The 21,488-nt window shown below is 32.4% G+C and overlaps 2 protein-coding genes across 5 annotated transcripts in view; one reads left to right on the top strand and one right to left on the bottom strand.

The window, feature by feature from the left end:
- Positions 1-21,488, bottom strand: part of LOC100649961 (glycogen-binding subunit 76A) — a 153,027-nt gene that overhangs the window by 22,719 nt on the left and 108,820 nt on the right. The window lies entirely within an intron of this gene.
- LOC100642453 (heparan sulfate 2-O-sulfotransferase pipe) overlaps positions 1-21,488 on the top strand; it is a 123,957-nt gene that overhangs the window by 88,132 nt on the left and 14,337 nt on the right. For 3 of the 4 annotated variants that reach the window (XM_048407267.1, XM_048407268.1, XM_048407264.1), the window contains one exon: positions 11,063-11,136. In XM_048407267.1, coding sequence (XP_048263224.1) covers positions 11,063-11,136 — 74 coding nt within the window. The remainder of the gene's footprint in view (positions 1-11,062; positions 11,137-21,488) is intronic. The other variant, XM_048407265.1, reaches the window with a different exon arrangement.

Below are 21,488 nucleotides of genomic sequence, written 5' to 3'. Positions count from 1 at the left end.
TTCATTTCTTCGTTTATTTTGTTGTGATATAGAAATAAGATTTATATCATCAGCATGAATGAAATACTTAATTGAATTTAATCTTTTTATTTGCAAATCTACTTGCAATTATTATTACACGTAACGTATTAAATACTTACGAAAATACCACTATTTCTAGAGAAAATACGTGTATTACATGATGCATTATTCGTACTTACTTAATTTTATATAATAAGTTACACGGTTTTGAACCGATTGGCTGACTCAATTGCATGTTGTTGTAACATAGGAGAAATCTGTTACTGTTATAATCGTCGTAATATATCATCGTATAATCATAATGGTCATTATTGTTTTTTGCTTGCATAATATACGTAATTTATTTGCATATTTCGTTAGTGATCATTAATGGTAAATGAGCAGTATATAGAGGTGATAAATGAGCGAATGCAAATTGACGTGTCGATTATAGTTACGATGATACGACGATTGAAAGACAAAAAGATTGATTTGATAACACGTACAATAATGACAGCCAAACAGATGTATATGTTGACAATAATTTTTTATATTTTTATCCCATTAAAATGAAACGGTTTCTTATATTGTTTCATAATTTTTATAATAATATAGTGATCTATGAACTTATATGTTGTCTGTTTATCTCTCATATCGTGTTATCGTATCAGCTCTTATGATGTTATTAAATGATTATAGTTAAGTAATTAATCATTATTGTGTTTACGAAATGGCATAGCAAGAGTTCATTTGTGTCGATCAAAACAGAACGTGACAAAACATGTTTTAATGTTATATCTGCTCTATATGAATTGATAAAATTGAAACAGTAAGTAAACAGCAAAAGATCAAAGCAAGAATAAGAAAACAAGAACAAGAAGTAGATTTGTGAAATAAATTCTTCAACAAATCAGTGTCCGTTTTAAATAAATGTTATATCCAGATGTTGTAATATGAAAATTATCTTTCAAATAAATGTTAGATGATCCTTTTTTAATCAATCAATAAGATTGGCGTAACGAATAAACAATACAAATGACAAAGTCAATAATACCAGAAAACAGTTAGAATCGTAGAAAATTAATTTATCAATTTATCAAATCATTCGTTATTTCTTTCTTTGAATGATTGATACATGAATACGTGTTCTAAATATACAATTTACAATTTTCCTCATATTATGAATAATTTTCCCGAATGATTAAAATTTCATCGAAATTAATATGATGTCATACTTTTAACGTTTATGTCCACGCGATAAAAGAGTTGCTACAAGAAGAACTGCGATTAAAAATTATAATTAAACCGTAAGAGATTGTAAAATGGTAATTAAAACGATAACAGGTTAAGGCACAACAAGTGATATTTAGCTTTAATATCCAATGAAGGGGTAATATTTCATCTAAAAAGCTGCTAAAAATGTCATAACAGTCTTTTCATCCTCTTCTCTTTCTGCAATCGTATTACGTAAATTAGATCCAACAGAAAGGTTAATAGATTGTATCCAGATTTACAGGAAGGTTAAACAGGAAATTGTTAATGAACTCTTCGTATCCTGCGATCGCAGTTCAATGGTGCGTCGTATGGTGCAATTATTCTGGGTAATCGCTCGTAAATCGTATTATTCGAAAAGCATTAAATTTAGGAAGATAATCGTTGATGCGTGTATCCTCGCGTTTAAGTCCAAAAATTATAGAACCTAAGAAATTTAAACTCGTAAACTAAGTTCGGAATTACGAAATACACGGAGGCTTCGAAGATGCCATTACGAATCTTTGATTTATTTCCAGAAAGAGAAATAACAATAACTTTCTCCAAAAATATTTTTAATTCTGGTCCTATTTTATCACACTTTCTGGGAATAAGTTTGATATTTATAACTGAATCTCCCAGGTTTCCTTAGGTTTTACTATTGTTTCGCGACACTTCATACGAAAGTAAACTAACAAACATCAAACGATCATCATTGATCGTATTTTATTTGTGTAATTATAGGTCCTGACTCTGTAAGTACAATTTGATTATTTCAATTATTTATCTGAATAAACTTTCTAAAAAATATCTTTAAAATGACCTATATACGTATATTATAATAATGAATATAATATACACAGATAATAATATTTCAGCATCCTTTAACAACAATCTCACATCGATAAGACTGTTTATAATATATTATTCGCATTGTCATTAAAATTTATCACAAACAAGGTATCAAAAATAATTGCTAAAATAGAAAATCCATAAGCAGTAACAATAAGTACACTGTAAATATTTATGCATTTATAAATACTAAAAATAGACAAATTTGCAGAATGTACGTAATTAAATATTGAAAATAAAGTGCGCGCCACAATATACAGCGGACGAAAGAAATGTCTATTTAAGTTCCATTTGCTTAATTATGTTCATAAAGACAATCGTATAAATGTTCGCCATTTACGTACAAACATCAAATTAAAAAAAACATCAAATTAAGTAAGCGAACGTGATAACACATTCTAGTTGGCCAGACTTCTTATTCCGATTCCACGTCTCTAATTATATTAAAAAAGAAAACCCGAGTTTCTATAAACATCTTACTTCCGCTAATAAAACTAACAAAACATCAAATCAAATAAGCATAATCAAATAAGCCCGGTCGAAGCAAAGAGAGACGAAAGAATTGAATAGCAACGCCTTCAAACATCGTGAATAGGTCATTAATTCTGAATCTTATGATCGCGACAATTTCAGATGGCCAAGTGAAAGTGTTAATTTTCAATGATCGTTGAATGTTGACTTAATGAGGGAGAAAGCAGATCGAAAGGATTCCCCGTAGGCAAAACGGCATTACCACCTTTAATTAAATCATAAGACTTACTCGAGCTTCCTCTAATCACGTCGATCGCCGAGATTTCGCGTTTCGTGCGATTAAACCCGTCTAATTACCTTTTGACAATGATCGAGGGGGACGTAACGAGTCTTCGTCGTGATCGATTCGATCGGATAACCGGTCGACACGATCTCGAAGCAATTTGTGGCGCAAGATACGTGTAATCCTCGTGGAATCTTACACTGGTCACCTTACAGCAACGTTGTAACTCTATCCTAATAATTAACGGAATCGAATTAACCGTTCGATGAAAATGCTTGTGGCGAGAACGCAATAAGTATGACAAAGGTGCATATAGGTGTCTGTGTTATGTGGCATCTAAGGTGGAACTAAGGATAATTCACAATGGACGATTGTAATGGAGCTTGTGAAATGATCCCGTTCATCTTGATGGATCATCGAGGAAGGTCGGAACGTTTGAAAGCGCTGCTTCCTATTTTTACAGGAAGTGCAGTCTGCCTGTAACCCAAGAGAGAGTTGCTTCAGATTTGTGAATTTAACGCCAGAATTATCATTAGAGCGGAGGACATCGTTCAATTCATAATTTCCGAATTTAATTTTCGAAAATAATTTTGGAGATTTACGTACGTCGATTTTTAGGAATTCAAATGACCAGTTTGCGCTTTGGGGATTTTGGTTGATAGATTTGCAATTTTTAGAAGAATTTGGATGACAGACACACTTCTGGAATTGAATAATTTTTACTAAATTATTACGGAAGAAGGCTTCCTTCTCTCTTACATTATGTATTTTTTCATCTATCCTTCATTCCGTTCTCTTTGGAACGCGTTTCATATTTCAATTCTTTATAGTTTTAATATTAATAGAATGTATGTACATATTGGTGAAAAATTCGAAATCGGTGAGAATTAAATATTAATATTAAACTGTTCTATGTAAATATTATCGATGAAGGAAATTATTACTGACATTTATGGAATTATGACGATGTACGAATATATTAGTTCTTGCATATGTAAAATGTACAGAACGAGTATTACAAATCTTTTACGGTAAAGAGCAACTTCGTCTTTAATGTCTCGTAATATATTAAGTTATTGCATACATTAGGTAGGCATTAGGTACATGGCAAGTATTAGAATTTTTTTATGGGAAAGGCCAGCATCGTTTTTAATATGTAAATTTCATGTTAAATGTAAATTTTCTACGCATATGATGTGTAACGACTTTGATTGAGTGGTATAGTATTATGTATTTAACTTTGAATAAATTTCAATTTTAATCTTGACAAATTGGCAAATTGTTCTTATATTTTGCCAAGGAAATTCTCTTTCGGCTAAATAACATGGAATGCACGTAACGAACGCTTAGATTACTTCGCTTGGAACGTTAGAAGTGTAAAAAAAGAATGTGTGAACCGGATGCCCGAGATTATAATGATTTACATGACCACCCAATGTTTTGCTACCGATATTCATCGGTAATCCAATAAATTATTGCTTTGATATAAGCTTCATACATACGTAATTCAATGCCCCTTGAAATTGATAATAATACGTTGATATTAAAATCGCTATAAATTACAATTTAGGAACAGTCTAAATATTTCATTAAATTTTATCCATTACGTCGAAGAATTTTCGCGTGAATAATTTCTTTGCAGTTTTATTACTCAAAGATATATTCTAATCGAACACAGTGTAGGATGTTCTGAATATATTGCAACTTTTGAATGTATTAAAATTATATAGAATAAAATAAGACGATAATGAAATAAAAATCTAGCAAATATGGTGCTAGTGATTGCAATAAATAATAAGATAAAAATAGTATATAAAACATAGCAAATACATAATACGATTCTTCATTATATTAATATCTTTAAAAGAAATACAATAAACGAAGCGTACACATCGATCTCAATGAAATCTTGAGAAAGATTAAAACGTTCGATGTCGATAATTGCTTCCTATTTTAGCAGGAAGAATAACGTCTTACCAATTGAGGATTAAGAAGAAAGAATAATTGAGAATTAAGGACTTGGATTTAATTGAATAATAAGGGGCAGTTGAAACGAGGAAATACATGTGTTAACGGTCACAGATAATGTATTCTATTATGCTTGTTATAAAAATATAATAAAGACTAATGAAATCTTAGAAAAGATTGAGACATTTGATTGCAATTGTTCCTTCGTATTTTACAGGAAGTGTACCGTATTCCTTAAGAAGCAACTATTCTAGATTCGGATTCGAGTTAATGCGAAATTGAAATAATAAAGTGTGTAATTTCATTCATGCACGTGGTACAAAGTTTTTGTTGAATATATGATAGAATATGAACATTTTGATCGCGGTGAAATCCGAGGTCGAAATGATAAATCGAAATCACTGCCTCCCATCTTTCAGGAAATGTATCGTTATCGTAACTTGAGAAAGAAGTATACACATAATTAGATTACAAGGCGATGTAACATCGTGCAAGTAATAAAGTGAGATGATTTAATTATCGCGTAGAATGTATTACGACTATTATAACGGTAAATATGGTTTCGATGACTTGCTACTGATAGAATTATATTTTTCAAATTTATATACAACTCTTTGGTAAGAATAATTTGAACGAAAATTTTACTCGACATTTTTCACTTATTTTCACGTATAGAATAATTTCCCTTTGATTATTCGTACCTAATCGGTAACTAGACCGAGTTTAGTTTACTTGACAAATTTTCAAAGTAAATTTTCTCGAAAAAATTTTCTTCTATATTTTCTTCGTATTTCTTCATAAATTATCATATCGTATTCGCTTTTAAATTGCATTCGATCGCACCCTGATGATGTTATGACTATCTATATTCTCGCTCAATATTACGAGCAACGATATGCAATTAATAATAACAAAATGATCACGTGAATTATCTGGAATAAAAAGATTCGAGAATTAAATGAACCAGGAAGGGAACAAAAGACGTCAGCATGGCGACACTTGACTAGCACTTCTGCTAATGAGACGTCGAGGTTCGAATTAACGATCACGTTGATTAAGAGGTCGACAGGCTTCTCGGCCAAGATCAACGATCTTCTTGGCGGAATCGAAGGCCTTCGAGGTTACCGTCGGTCATCTAGAAAGTTGCCGCTCCCATCGTTGTCGCAAGAAGAAAGAAACGGAAGGAGAATCGCAAGAAGCAGTTTCTTCGCTTTCTTCGTCATGAACGTTGACTTGCCTCTTTTAATACGATCGTGTCTTGAATTCATTAGATCCAGGACTGGACGTTATTCGAATAATTATTCAGAATTTGATTTTAAGCATTGTTCGCCTCGTTGAATAACAATATCGCTAGAAAAAAAATCATTTTAATATTTGCTATTTTAATTGATTTCACCAGGAAAACAAATATATTTTTCTACAATGTATTAGATTTGTACTTCAACATATAGGGTTCTGATCATTTTTATCGATAGACCGCAGGTGTTCACGCATGTATGGGAAATTTTCACTATGACACGTTCCTTGGACTGTTATTTAACTTTGTTCTCGTTTTGGCAAGCAAAATATTTTTAATGTTTTAAAGGCACGTTTAATATATAACAAAAGCCAGGAATTATACATATCGGCAACAAGTTTTTTCACATATTGCTCAAACTGGAGATATATTTCAATGTCAAAGTAGTAGGATTGAATAAAAGATGTGACCGAAAGGTCACAGCAGGGTTAAAAATACAGAAATGCGTAGAACGTACATAATATGCAAAAATATATGAAAAATTCAAAGTACCGTGCTCGTTATAATATGTGGTAGTAGAAAAACACGTCTGACTCTGCTCCGAAATACGAATTTGTATAAATACCCGCAGAATATTCTTATTTTACTAAACAGTGTTTATAAAACATATAGCTGCATATAATAAATCGTTTCAACAGAGCGTAATTCAGTCACAACTTTACAATTATTTTGTTCTTCGTTATCGTAATAATCGTAACTGATGTACGATATAATAGAATATAATGGCACGATGAAATGGATGTTTGAAATCTAATATGCAGTAAGGAAATTGATATTCATAATGGACGAAGCTTGTGGTATTTTATTGTTTGAATAGTTCGTCGGATTGTTTAATTTCCCGAACTATGTGCTCCTTTCGGCCATTAATTCGCAATTAGTTCTTATACGATTACCACATACTATTATCACAAATCTATCAAAATGTCCAGATACATTGTATAAGCGGTAGAACATGTTACAGAATAAGCGAAAGATGACGTTTATAAATGCCTGTGGAAATTAGAGAGTTAATAAACAAGTTAAAAAGCAAATATTAATCTCTTGCAAATGTAGCAATCTATTAGCTCACGAGTTACCAAGCTGTGAAATTCATGCATTCTATATCGAAACTGCGAAATTCATACGTTTCAATTGCCACAAATCTACGAAAGTTTGCCGGCATTTAGAAGCGGCAGTGCATATCACGGAATAAGAAAAAGATGACATTTATAAATGGCCATAGATATTAGAGAGTTAATAAGGAAGTTGAAAAGAAAATATCAATCTCGTCGAAATGTAGCAATCTATCAGCTCACGAATTACCAAACTCTGAAATGCAACGACTATCACCGCGCATCTACCAAACTTTAAAGATATTTGTAACCATTAATGCACGTTGTAGAACAAGTAAAATATGACGCTTATAAATGCCGTTGGCAATTGAAGGTTTAATAAAAATGGAAAAAAAGTTAGAAAGGAAATATTAATTTGGTCCAAGTGCACCGCTCCATCGGCTCGTGTATTACTAAACTCTGAACAATCTCGAGATTCTAGTCTTGATCAATCGATTTAATCTGCTTCTACTATGTTAATACCATGCTCGTGTTCCAATGATCTACTTCAGACCTTACGTACGCTTATCTATGACTCGTGTTCGTCGTATGCGATTACCACGAAGCAGTTGCAACGATGCAAAGAGTTTCGATTTACGGGCAAGTTCTCTCGAAGCAATCGGATTACAGATGGTAAGCAATCAGGCTGAAGTAATGCAACATGGAGGATCGAGTCGTGATAAAGACATAATAAGGCATACTAGCGTAGCAGAGCAACATGGAGCGTGTCTCTCCGAGCCTGTTCGACACGACAATGACGATTGGATGCAATATTAATTGGACTTGCTTTCGACGTGTTTTATTTCGAATTATTATTAAACGAGCCTGAGAAATCCAAGCTACCAGAAATGGATCGTTCTATGGAAGATATGTCAGGTTTCAAGCAATTTAGATTTCAATCTTGTTGAGATGAATTTATTAAAATTCATTCTGTTCCGCTTATGTATATGATCTTTTAACGTGTAAATTATTTTAAGAGGAACTGGAAACGAAGAACATAGGAAAAGATTCTATCCTCAGTTTCTACTTTTCTATTCTATTGTATTCTAAGAATATTTTAATTTAAAGAACGATCATTTTTATAAATCTTGAATAGATCTAAATAGTCGGTGAGAAAGTCCATTGAATAACGTAGAAATTACTTAAATTAAATGCACGATGTTACGAAGAAAAACGAAAATTCATATGTACCATACCTGATATTATGAAGTGATAGATTTTACACGTTTTTCTTGTGTTAATACACAGTTTTACTTACAAAAGACGTAATGAAGTTGACAAGAGTATTGTTAACTGTTTCATGTTGGAGAAAGCGGATGTTGCAAATGTCAATATGCAGTAACAGCAATGTAAATTCCAATGAGATAAGAATTTATGGATATATATATGATGAAAGGGTTAAGGGACCAACTTCCGACCCTATATAGTAAATCATTTTTCTTTTCCCACGTATGAAGAAATTTGCATCTTGTTATACGATTTCTTAATCTTTAATTGATTCGCGTCAAAAAGTCTTTTAGCATTAACAATCTTATTAAAATAATTCATTTTATTACATCATAAGAATAAAAGCATTATTTTATTTAAATTTAATTTATGTAATAAGTTCGTACACCCCTTAATGCTACATCGTAACAAATATTATAGAAACAAAAGTGTTGGAACTTGAAAAAGAAATTTTGGAAGTGTCAGAATAAAAATTTACTCAATCCATCCGAAAAAAAATTAAATGCATAGAACCTGGTAAAAACACGGTTCATTGAAAATTAATGGTATGACCAAATATTTAGCTGTTGTAGCCATTGTAGATATTATCTAAAGGATTTTTGACGTTTCTTTTAACACTTGCGCGAAGGAAATTTGCACAAGCTAATACATATTACGTTTCTAAAATATATTATATGTTTTCTTCTTTCTCCTTTCTGTAAAGATTCAAGAATTCGCATCTTTATTAGATGAAAAATTCTGTGTAAAAAATATAAATCTATCGACAGTCTAATATTTGCGGTTATATAAAGATGATCGTGGAAGCTACTTTTGATATCTATATTTTTCACTATTTTGACATGTGGTATTTGAAACAGCTTCCGCACGTGACTAGATGAGTTCGAACATACTACTTTCGGAACACCTTTCCCGGCAATGAAAGTATCAAACGAGGTTCACGATTTTTAATGACATGGAATCCAATGAGCCATTGGATCATCTGCAATCTTATGAGGCGGAGAAAGGAGTCGTTACAAATATCAACCAGATCGAGATGCTTCCTGGTGAATGTCGATTGATTTAAAATTTGATAGATGCCTTATATAACTTCCTTACATGAATCTTTAATAGTAGTTATTTTAAAATTTGATTTATTCAAAATTTACATATATCTCTTCTATGCGATAGAATTTTCATTTCATCTTATTCCTCGTGGAAAACTTAACATTTGGATTATACCAATAACTGAGATGTAATACGAAACAACTATTTCATATATCTACTTTATTCATTTTGTAACTTTTAGATTCCCAAAAATGCTGCACTGTAAATTTATTATTATTAGTAATTGCGAAGAAATTTGCATTGATATTTTACGTTTACGATGATTGAACAATTCTGCTAAATTCTACTTAATTCGAATATTTATAATCTTGTAATATATATGGAATATTTTCTTCCAAAAATTGTTTTCTTTTTTCTTTAATAAAAATCTTAAAATATACCTAAATTCTACTTAATAAGTTTGCTATATATGTGTGTAAATTATTTAAAAATTCCTTACTTTAACAAATTTTTTATTTCTTATTTTTCTTGATAGAAATCACAAAATATACCCTATAAATTTTATTTAATAAAATATTCCTGCACATGCCATTAATACTATACTACAACATCATAATAATATTAATAAATAAATTCGAAATTCAAGTCGCAACGAGGGTTCCAAGAAATTTCGACGTTCTAATATAGACATATTACGGACACGAATAACGGAAAACCGTAAATGCTATGTACCAATGATCCTATACCAATAGTCTGATTGAATATGCAAATTATGAAATCATAGCGAATTTTTTTTAAAGCATCGTGATTACGTGCTTAAGTTAAAAATAATCTCTTACGAGGCTCACACTTTGTTCTCGTTTAACCTGAGCTATAAAGTATGACTCGATCGTCAACTATCCACGAGATTTCTGAACGAGTCATAAAAGTAGTCGTAACTTCTGTTCTTGCGAAGGGGAACGGTAACCACTTGAAGAATTACGAATTATCTGCATAGAAATCGGGATTTGTGTTAGAAAGAGTAATATTGATTCTCTACGCTTTACGATATGATAATAACGAATGATTTTCAAAAATTTCTAGCCATCCACCGAGCTATAAATCAATGTCATATATTTTTCAAATATATGAAACTCTATTATCCATAAAAATAATGAAAATATTAATTGATTCTAGAACGAAGAATCACGAATAGTTTTCAATTATAATGCTGTAAAAGAAATTTCCTTCATGAAGCATTTTTAGAAATTTCATCGTTTCTTTGGGTAAAAAAATAACGAAAATTTTAATTATCGTCGAAAAATATTTAATATTGCTTCTCACGATGATTATATGCTATTAATTATTTCGCTGGCAATCATATTTTATCAAGAAGAAATTAAATATTAAACAAGGAAGAGAATATTCATGATTAAAAATCTTGTCCTAAGATAACAACGATTATAATACACATTTTGCTTACTTCGTAGAGTATTATTTACACCATGTAATTTTTCTCTCTTTTATTGCATATAGTAATATAGAAATATTTATTCAATTATCTTATCACACTAACGTAACTTCTATCTCTTGTTTCAGAAGGAGTGCAAACTGATTCTAGTCCAAGTGGAATCGTCCATTACCCAAACAGACATCGTATCTTCGCAATAAAGGTACAGATTCTTTTCTTTTCTATCCCTTTTACCTGCATATTTTGCAATATTTTATATTAACTTTCATTGAGTTCGTAAATATTTCTCTTCGGATTTCTAAATCCCTTTTGTAACATAATGTTCTAAAATATTACTATTAGTCTACATTATAAGTATACATAGGCACGTAGAGAAATGAGTCTTCTTATAAATTTTTTATAAACAATATTTCTATATGCTCTTTTCGAGATTATCAACTTTTAAAGGCAGAAACAGTGTCCTCCATTAACGCTATTACTAAATCATGCTACTGATTTGTACACGTAACACAAGTACATGCAAACTTTCACGAAGACTTAAAACTTTTTAAAGACATTGATAATTCATTCCATTGTACAAGGAATACATCCGGTCTCTTGCCTGTCTTATAAACGACTCTTTACTTTCTACTTATTCTACAACTAATCGCGAACAAACAATGTAACTATGTAGGTAAATTATTTCGAAGATCATCTGCAAGTAAGAAAATGAGAAGAAACGCGAGGAGTAAAAGTTCTTCAGAACTCGTCAACGTCCAGTAAATTATCTCGAAAATTCTTCCACACGTATAATTTTTCAAACTCAATTCCAAAACGCTACATATGCTATAAATACCGATTTCTCTTTCTGCAAGTATAACATTTATGGTCAGAGGTCGAGGTGGACTATACGAAGAGGATTTTACGTGAAAAAGTTATAAAATGTTTCTAGCTGTTAGTTTAAGATGAAAGTGATACATATGAACAATATTTATGTTGGTGATAATGAACGAAAGCTTTGAATTGGAGAAAGTTAGGGTTTGGATTTTTCCAAGTTTGATCAACCCGTAGGTGTCAGACTACGTCATTACAAACGGGACTGTACATGCCTCTGTACGAAAATAATTCAAGAAATAACATTTACATAGAGATTTGTGTCTCCTATTAAAATTTACTTACTTTTGCCTGTGATCTGAATGTGCTGACCTCCTGACCCTTACGATAATTTACGCTTTAATAAAGTCAACGTTAATTAGTTGAGTTATCAATGGCGAGCTCCCATAGAAAAATTTAATATACAGAATGTCCTGAGTGTCTGAGTGTACTAAAAGACAAATTCCATAGATTGCGTGTATATTAATTAAAAAAAATGCAAAAATACAATACGAATATGTTCCCTGTTCAACCCTGTTTCCGAGTTCTTACGAGTTTTATGTTGGAATAATTCTATCGAAAGATGGTAGTAATTGAACTAATTTCACGCGCCTATAATAAACAAAATCCAATATTTCACGTCGAACCTTGTATTTTAGTTCTATAAAGGCTTTCGGTCAACGATGAGACGTCTCCAGTCTTGTGTTCGTATACAAGCAGGTCATTTTGAACACGTCTTGTGAATGTATATAGATACAGTTTTAAAGTTAAAGAAACAAACTTACTATAACTCGAAGGCAAGATCCAATAGGGTTTCGTATGAACTACAACATTTTATTGATCTCATGCGCAGGATCTGCTGCCGACGTGGTTCCCTGATGCTACTGTATATGTATACTGAAAGTTATCCGTGAAATTTTCTAATTTGGAGTTATTTTCTTTTAGAATACTTCATTTTTGTTGAGGTTATTCGATGTATAAAGAGAGAAAACGCGTGGATAAAGTGTAAGGTACAAAATATATATATTTAATTTAATAGAGAAGTGTAATAATAAGTAAGAATACAATTTGAGCTGGTCCAGATCCGCACGCTAGCAGTGTTACCTTATAACTGAAAACCCCGAAGCCAACGTCGCCTGTCTACTGTTTATGGTCTGCCTTCATGCTAGTCTTTTGTCTATATGCTGTCGATGGCTTCGGCGCTTGAGAAAACTAAAAAGACCAGATGTGGAGTTTTCGTAGAAGTGGTGACCACTTCAACAATTTTAATTATGGAATATCCATAAACCTTACTGGCAAATTTCGTCGCGTGAAACGAGAAATAGTTGCAATTAAAACGAAGTAAACTTAAGTAATCCAACTTAAATCTAACGCAAACTATAATACTATATTCAGCCAACGATACCAATTGAAAATTAGAAACTCTATTGCTTAAAAAATTACTTATACAAGAATAAAAGAAGCTGTTAATCATGTTGATAAATCTTGTAAAATCAAGACACCGTTTCTAAATAGAAGTTGTGCCAATTTTCCTCCGGTTTTAACATTATTCGACGATAAAGCTATCGTTAACCCGGATTTAGAAACGCAACGTAATCAATTACCGTACAATACCGATGCACAGACCTCGATGCATGTATGTATCTCGTCAACCGTGCAAAGAATCATTTTCACGGCTAAGGACGCGAAGAGAAAAAGAAACGATGCAAAGGAGGATAGCAGTCTCGCTTTAGAAACGGAAGGAAATTGAAGAAGCGCTCGAAAAAGATTTTCAACGTCGAGTTGGATTTTAATTAACGAACTGCTGCATAATGAAGCAAGTGATACTAAAACGAGGACAATGTTGTCGAGAAGCATACTAACTGCAGCTTAATGCACCGCGTGTTTCTTCCCCGCTGACAATTATGCTTCTAATTATCTGCTCACACAGAAGTTTTTATCTGCTGCACGCGGACTAATTTATTTCAATGGATTCATTATTTTCTTGCCATTGAGGAATGTTGTTATAATTGATGATGTTAAATAGGAAAAGAATGGTTCTGCAATGAATGAAAATATCAAATGTAGAAAAATATTCTGTGCTTTAAATTCAATGCTCTATTGCTTTATTTCAAATACGTTATGGGGTATGATCAATTATCTTGTAACGCGTTTAGGCTAGTGTCATTTAATCCCAACTTTTACAAGTAACTAATTAGTTAGATGATTATTTGTTTTCTGCTGTATTAATAATAATAAAAATGGTATTGGTAAACGCATAATATTGGTTTTAAATTTTAATACATTGTGTTTCCTTCGTGGAACTATTTTAAAAAATGCGTTTCTGTTATAGAGAATAATTTTCTCAGAGTTTACAAAAATTTGCCGCTGAAAATATTAGAAAGTAATTCTGCAGGCTTGCAGTAGTATGGCCTGTACATGTACGGCCAATGCTGCGTCGACTAAATAAGTAGAAATGGACATACACTGACATGGTCAGACGTCTGTAATCATTGCGTGTTGCATAGAACTCAAGAATTTAAGAAAGAGTTAGCTATCTTTAACGATTCTGTTGATATAATGAAAAATGTTGGGACATTGAATCTGGTACACAAAGACACACAGAACAAGAACTTAGAAACACAGAATTTTTTTCTACGCCTAAAATACTCCCATGTATCAATATATGAAACTATAATACAAGGCAAAATGAAGGTAGAAAAATTTGTTAAATAATTAGATTCAGAAATAAATGAATTGAGCTATAAATTATAAAATATGGAATATAAAACATATAAAAACTGAGAAGGCTACAATATGAAAAAAATAATAGATACAATGAGTATGTAGAATACCAAATAGTAACATGAAATCAAGGAATTTAAGTGGAGAAGCAGTTAAAATGAAGTGGTTTCCGAAGCAAACTATCAGCCTGCAGTAAGGTGAGATATATCATGCACGTGCACATTGTATATAATTTTAAATACTCCGATGTTTATCACGACAGCTGTTGCAGAATCGATTAATCAAATAAAGAAGTACACGACACGGGGTTATAAGGTGTAGCGTGCGTTATGACGTGTGTAAGAATCTACATTGCAAGAACAATAGGAAATAGATTATCACGTGGATCATCCCGTTATCGATAATGATCGTGATTCACTAATGGCAGTTAGGAAAGCATACATACACCAGAATGCGAAAATCCATCGTTAATTTTGAATATCAGTAAATTAAACTACGCCAATCCTCCTCGAATCTGAATCGAATTTAAATAAATATCACAAGTTTAATAAAACTGGAATAAAACCACAACTTTGATACAATTAAGATACGTATCACATCTAAGAAGCTTTTGTAAAATCTACACACCTTTCAAGTTGCGTAGACCTCGTGTTTAATAAAAGCAAAATCGAAAGTTTTCGATCGATACCGAGCAGCGATACGATCCTCCGCTGTCCTAAAAGTTGCTTACAACATACGATAACCGCAAATTGAAGCTACAAATGCAAACAATAATAAAAACATCCTGATTGCGCAATTCTCCATAACAAAATTAAAATAAATGCTAGGATCCTGATAAAACCAGAATACCAGATACCACAACTATAATAAAACGGATATAAACACATCTACCACTTAATCTCTCGCTTGCTCCTTCAAACCCAACCTATTCCAAGATTTAACTTCAAACCTAACCGCAAGTCCACCTTCGCGCCATCGATCTCCAGATAGAGAGGCATCGAACCATTTCCTCCTGAACGAAAGAATCGGCGCAACGTTCCTCGAGTAACGTTTTATTCGACGCAGCGGCTGATTCGACGGCTGGAAACGTTATTCGCGTGTCTGTGAAACAATTCTTAGAAGAGAACAGACGGGAATCGGCGGCGTCGTTAGGATCAGATTCTATCTGGTACGTGTGCACTGTGTACGCAGCGTCTATCGAATAAGCAGCAAGTATTGTCGAAGAGTACGTTGACCGATCAACCGAGCAGACAGATGGCTGAAGCTCTTCTCAGCAAGTTTATTCCGCGTTAGCAGCGCTCCATCTAATAGGAACGGGCTGGATTTTCTTGGGAACGGTTTCCGTATGCGTTTCGTATCAAGATCGTTCCATAAGCTGAAAGGGGAAGGAGAGAAATTGTGGTAGAAGTCGAGCAAGGAATATTTTTACGTAGAAGTACGCGGAAGACGTGGAATAAATGTTATTTCTTGGAAAGTTTGGTATCACAAGGATCGCGCGTTGCTTTTGCAACGATAATTTAGCAATGAATATTATTAATCAATTATTAGCAAGCTACAGATTGTAGTCTTCTATTGCAAACATAATTCTTAGAATTTTAGAATTTTTGAAAAATAGGATGATCGGCTGGTTCGTAATTTCTTAAATTTACTTGTAAAACATAAATTATAATGTCCCATCGCAAACGTAGGTTTTGGGAATAAAGTAAACCATTTAGTGTTTCACTTCCTTGGTTGTTTTTATGAAAATAAAAAATTGCATAAATATTCGTAGTCTAATTGTTAAGCTTGTTAAGATAAGAATTATTTTCGCTGTAAAGAAAGAACCGAGTAAAAGAAATAAAAAGATGTATGCCCATCAAGAAATAAGTAAACGACTTATGGAACAAACTTTGCTTCTTTGAAGTCTAATTTTGAGAAGATCAGATGGTGGAGATTGTTCAAGGAATATTTTTATTCTGATGCAGTGCAAAATTGAAAGACATGGAACAGACTTCTTATTTCTTTGAAGTTTAGGGTTTTAAAGAATCAGGTAGTGAAAGAAATATTTTTGTGCACAGCTAATGTGGAAGAAAAAACGTGGAATTATTATTTCCTCGAAACTTTAATCTTCAGAAAATCAGGATTGAAAATGTATTTAATTTCGCGTGTCCTTAAACAAAATTTATAATCCGAGGAATACGTGGGGATAAGAAAATTTCATATAATGTTTATAACATGTTTTGTTACTTATGTATGAATCAATTTTATTAATAAAATAAACAAATACTATAATATATCTTCCCAATTAGTATCACGAAAAGTCGGATATACTTTATAAATTCTAACATTAGTTAAACTTCTAATGTCAAGTAGTTTTCAGTATAATAATCTAAACAAATATCGATCACGATCATTTTCTTAATTTTTGTTCTTTGCAAAACACGTTTTATTTTATTTCACTTCACCATAATTATCGTACTATGCGCGTCGTATATACAGCCCGTATTAAACTTAATTTCTAAAACGTATAAAACTTGAAACAACTAAAACATTCCAACAAGTTCGATAATATTCATGACGCGCAAACCGTTCACAGAGCTACACTGATCAACTTCAGAAATTGAGAAGTACACGATAATGTTACAAAAACGAAGCTCGACGTTGCGACAGTTCACAGAGAAATAACTAAAACGACCACAAATTATAAAAGCAGAATAGAAGTCGATAGCAAGCAACTGGTTAACAATTTGTATAACCAGCATATCCAGAGAAAACTGCAAACAACTCATCCACCAGATCTGTTAGACCGATAGAGATCACCGCTATGGAGGCTTTCTCAATGGAGAAATCGTCTACGTGATATTCCACTTAATAAGTAATATAAAAATTTACCCAATGTCTATGTAGAAAAATTATAAGGAATTTTAGAATTAAAAACAAACATTACGAATATATTTTTTTTTTAATTTACCTTACAACTTGTAGCAATACGTCTCATACCCAGTTCATTAAACCAGATCAGCAACCTCAGCCTACCAGAAGATCACGTAAACACCGAATTCTGAATAAAATATAATAAACATTTATTATATGCAACATTTGTTAATGATTATTCTTACTTATGGAAGAAATTTATTAAACGGACAAGGAGTATGGTCGACCAGTTTGGCTTCTGCGAGGTTCATGTGACAAACCACCTTATAAATTCTACCATAACTTTATCCACACCCTATATACATAGCAAGAGTCTGTTTAAAAAGAACTGATACCGGAAGATCCTCGATCGTGATTAAACCGTGACCGGACGTTCTCCCCTTTCTTCATTTTTATCTTCGAATTTATTGTCTATCTGCGCTCACGATAATCGTGTGCACGACGTCAGGAAGATCTCGGATCGAGAGTTCAAGTTAACGAGAACATTCGAAGAATCTTTAATCGCATTAACGCAAAACGCGTGGGAATTACGAACCACCTGTCACGGTCCTTCGAACATTTCTCAATCGCGAAGACGCAACGATCGTTCGCGGTCGAGCGAAACAAGTAGAGCAGATGATTCGTCCAGGTAAGAAACGTCCATATAAATACGATTATGATAGTCTCGAGCTCTTGTTACATTCAGGTGAGAACATTGACTGCTAGTATTGCGCATACTAGAAAATTGGAACATACTTTCTTCGCTTCGATGAGTTTCGAAGATTAACGAGGTTGATGATTTTACCTGATATTTGTCAAGATTTTTTCTTTTTGAGAAAATAGTTGATATTATTTAATATATAAACAGATATAATAATTTTAATTGGAGATTATATCAAATGAATTTAATTGATTCGTAATTATTTTGTACTTGTTTTATTAGTGGTAATTTTTTTTATAGTAAAATTATAAAAATCTAAAATAACAATTGAATAATTTGTAGAATGTCTGAAATAATATCCTTTTTTAACAGATTGAAATTATCTATCTTAATAAAGTATTAGAAATCTAATTAACTATCATTATTAACTTAATATCGAATAAATTTGACGATAGCTCTGGCGACCAAAATTTTGCAACTTACTATTTTATCGTCATTTTTATTTTCTCGTTTCACTGTTCCGTAGAAAGAGATTTTATCATATACAAAATGTTGCATTGGCGCTATTATTTGTGCCATCCTAAACTAACGTCACTAACAAATACTAAACCACTAATTTTTCACGATAATTATTTCTAAATTTCAAATTAAAATATAAAATATAAAAAAATAGAAATTCTAATTATTCATAGGGTTTCCTTTTTCTAAATTTCCATTTGAAAAGATTCGGTGTTCATTTTTCAGTCTTAAAACTACTTAAGAGCTTTTCGCTGCCATTCAGGAATACACGTAATCGTTGGGATAATTCATTGTACGATATCAGAACAGCTTCGAAATACAATAGAATCGTTTATGGGTTTACAAATCATGCGGTTCCGCCTTGACTTCGATCGATGGAATCTCTCCAACTTGGATTCCACGGAATATCTGATCCTCGGCATTCCCATGCGCGAATTCAATTATCCTCATCTAATCGTGACTCGCGATATTTAATCAAATTCTCCGGATCACGGCTATTTACAACTTTTGAAAATCGTTTAAGGATAACCAGCATATTTTTAACGTAATCGAATTCCAGAAATTGAGAATATTATTTGAGATTCTTGTTTTTATTCTTCTCATTCGGTAGAATAATGATAGCAATATCACTGGTGAAACTTCTTTTTCTAAGAAAATAAATTCGAAATATACAAACATGAAGATAGAACTGTTCTCTATTGTGATAAGCATACATTTTACTAAATGTGATTATTATTATATAATGAAAAATACAGTTCACTTTGCAAATATTATATATATATATACTTATATTTACTCTTGTTTATTTAAAAGGTTTTTTCATGGATTACGAAAAGGAATTAACGGTAAAAATTCTCCAATTTCTGTACAATTCTATTCTAATGGAATCTCTTTCGTCGTACAGTACTGTCATATTACTATTAGGTTGTCCGAAAAGTGTCTTTCTTTTCATCTTTTTACATCTTTCATCTTTATACAAACATGAAGCCTAATCTGTCGAACGTTGTAGTTTTTATTTTAATAGAACAAAATGGATCATACGTGATTCGACAAAATAATATAAAAATGTTGAAAATCCATTATTTTCTTATAAAACGAAGGAAACTTATTGGACGACCTAATACAAATTCTGCAAATATTACGACTGAAATCTATCCTAATAACTTGGCTTCTTACACGCATTGGCACATTCCTAAACAACTATTCAGGTTTATATCTAACGTACATATCTAACTTAAGAAAAGTTCGTTCACCCCTCGAGAAACCTATGTCTCGTACAAACGTGCAGCGTAAATAAGTACTTAGTGTTTAATAGTTACCTAATGAACTGTCTTCTTGCGGTCATAAACAAAGGAACTAGTTTATAAAATACGACTAACTATACACATTCGTTACCTTGATGACCTCACTGTTCTACTGCAATAACTGACGACGTATGAATTACTTTGAATAACTAATTACATAATTATTTCAAAGGATACGCAAGTTTTTGATATAAACTGCCGCGAGGGCTCAACGAACGAGCTTTTCTTGATCGTTGTCGTATGTTACAAGATATTTCTACAAAGACACAAGTAATGCATATAATTTCAATTAGATTTAGATTAGATCGAAGCTACAAACTTGTGCAATACTATTAGATTGTCCGAAAAGTGTCTTTCTTTTACAGACACGTCTTTTACAACGATGTATCTTTATACAAATACGAAACCTAATCTGTCGAACGTTGTAATCTTTATCTCGATAGAACGAAATGGATCATACGTAATTCGACAAAATGATGTAAAACGAAAAATGTTGTGCATCCATTGTTTTCTTATAAAACGAAAGAAACTTTTCGGACGACCTAATATATTATACTAATCTTCTGTTATACTTACAAGATATGCAGATAGTCAAACGAACAGAAAATCATGAAACTGATTTACAGCAGAATCATTTTCCTCGATTTTGTTTTCCCTCAGAATTATTAAAAACATATTATTTTGCTATTTATTATCTCACCTGTATTTTTGTATTTCTGTTTCCCGTTTTACAAACCACACTTAGCAACGTTATTTTAAACAGCACGCACGATATGTTATCGAAATCGATATTCCTTGCGAATAATTCAAATTTTTCATCCTCTTTCTCTCTCTCCCTTTGCAAATTTTTCTATCCACAGCCGAAAACTTCTCATATTCTATCTACTCGAAGGAAACACTTCGAATGTGTTATTTGCACCATAAAAACTTAAATTACCGTTGAAAAAAGAACAACTATACGAATAGTCTTAATAACAAATATCGTAACGAGCACAGTATCGCAAGAGACGAGAGAGATGGACAAAGAAGCAGCGTAAAAATAATCGAACGGTATCAAAGCGACCAGTTCCATCATCGTCTAGCATGGCCAATGATGAGAATCGGACCAGAATGCGGTGGCTTTGCAGGATGCGGGCGACAAAATGAGCAAGAAACGAAGTCACGATGGTGGTCGATGGAAAAACAGTGAAAACCAAGTGATTCGTGTCGTTGTCCGTTAGCAGTTGACCTTGTTGCCGGTCCACCCGTTACATATGTAACACACGCACACCTGAGAAACGGTAAAACGCTCGATCTGACTCGACATAGACCCGCATTGTCCGTCGAACGAAGGAACTGGAACAATGGCGAAAACTCAGCCAATGAATTCCATCGAGTGTCAATGTCTCCTAGGCCAGTTGATTGAATTTTAACCGGCCAATTGGCTCTTGATCAATTATGAGACACCAAAGGAAAGACACTTAGGCGAAGTACGTCGAGCGTTTCTGACAGTAAACTAGGTTTGATTTTATACTCTGTGTGATTTTTCGTAAATAACGTAAAGTACGATACAGCGAGAGATAAAATAAAATTGAGCATGCAGATAGTTTCAGATTGTGCAGG

Source organism: Bombus terrestris, chromosome 7 (genome assembly GCF_910591885.1).
Source record: "Bombus terrestris chromosome 7, iyBomTerr1.2, whole genome shotgun sequence".
Lineage (NCBI taxonomy): Eukaryota > Metazoa > Arthropoda > Insecta > Hymenoptera > Apidae > Bombus > Bombus terrestris.
This window is presented reverse-complemented; position numbering and strand designations above follow the sequence as displayed.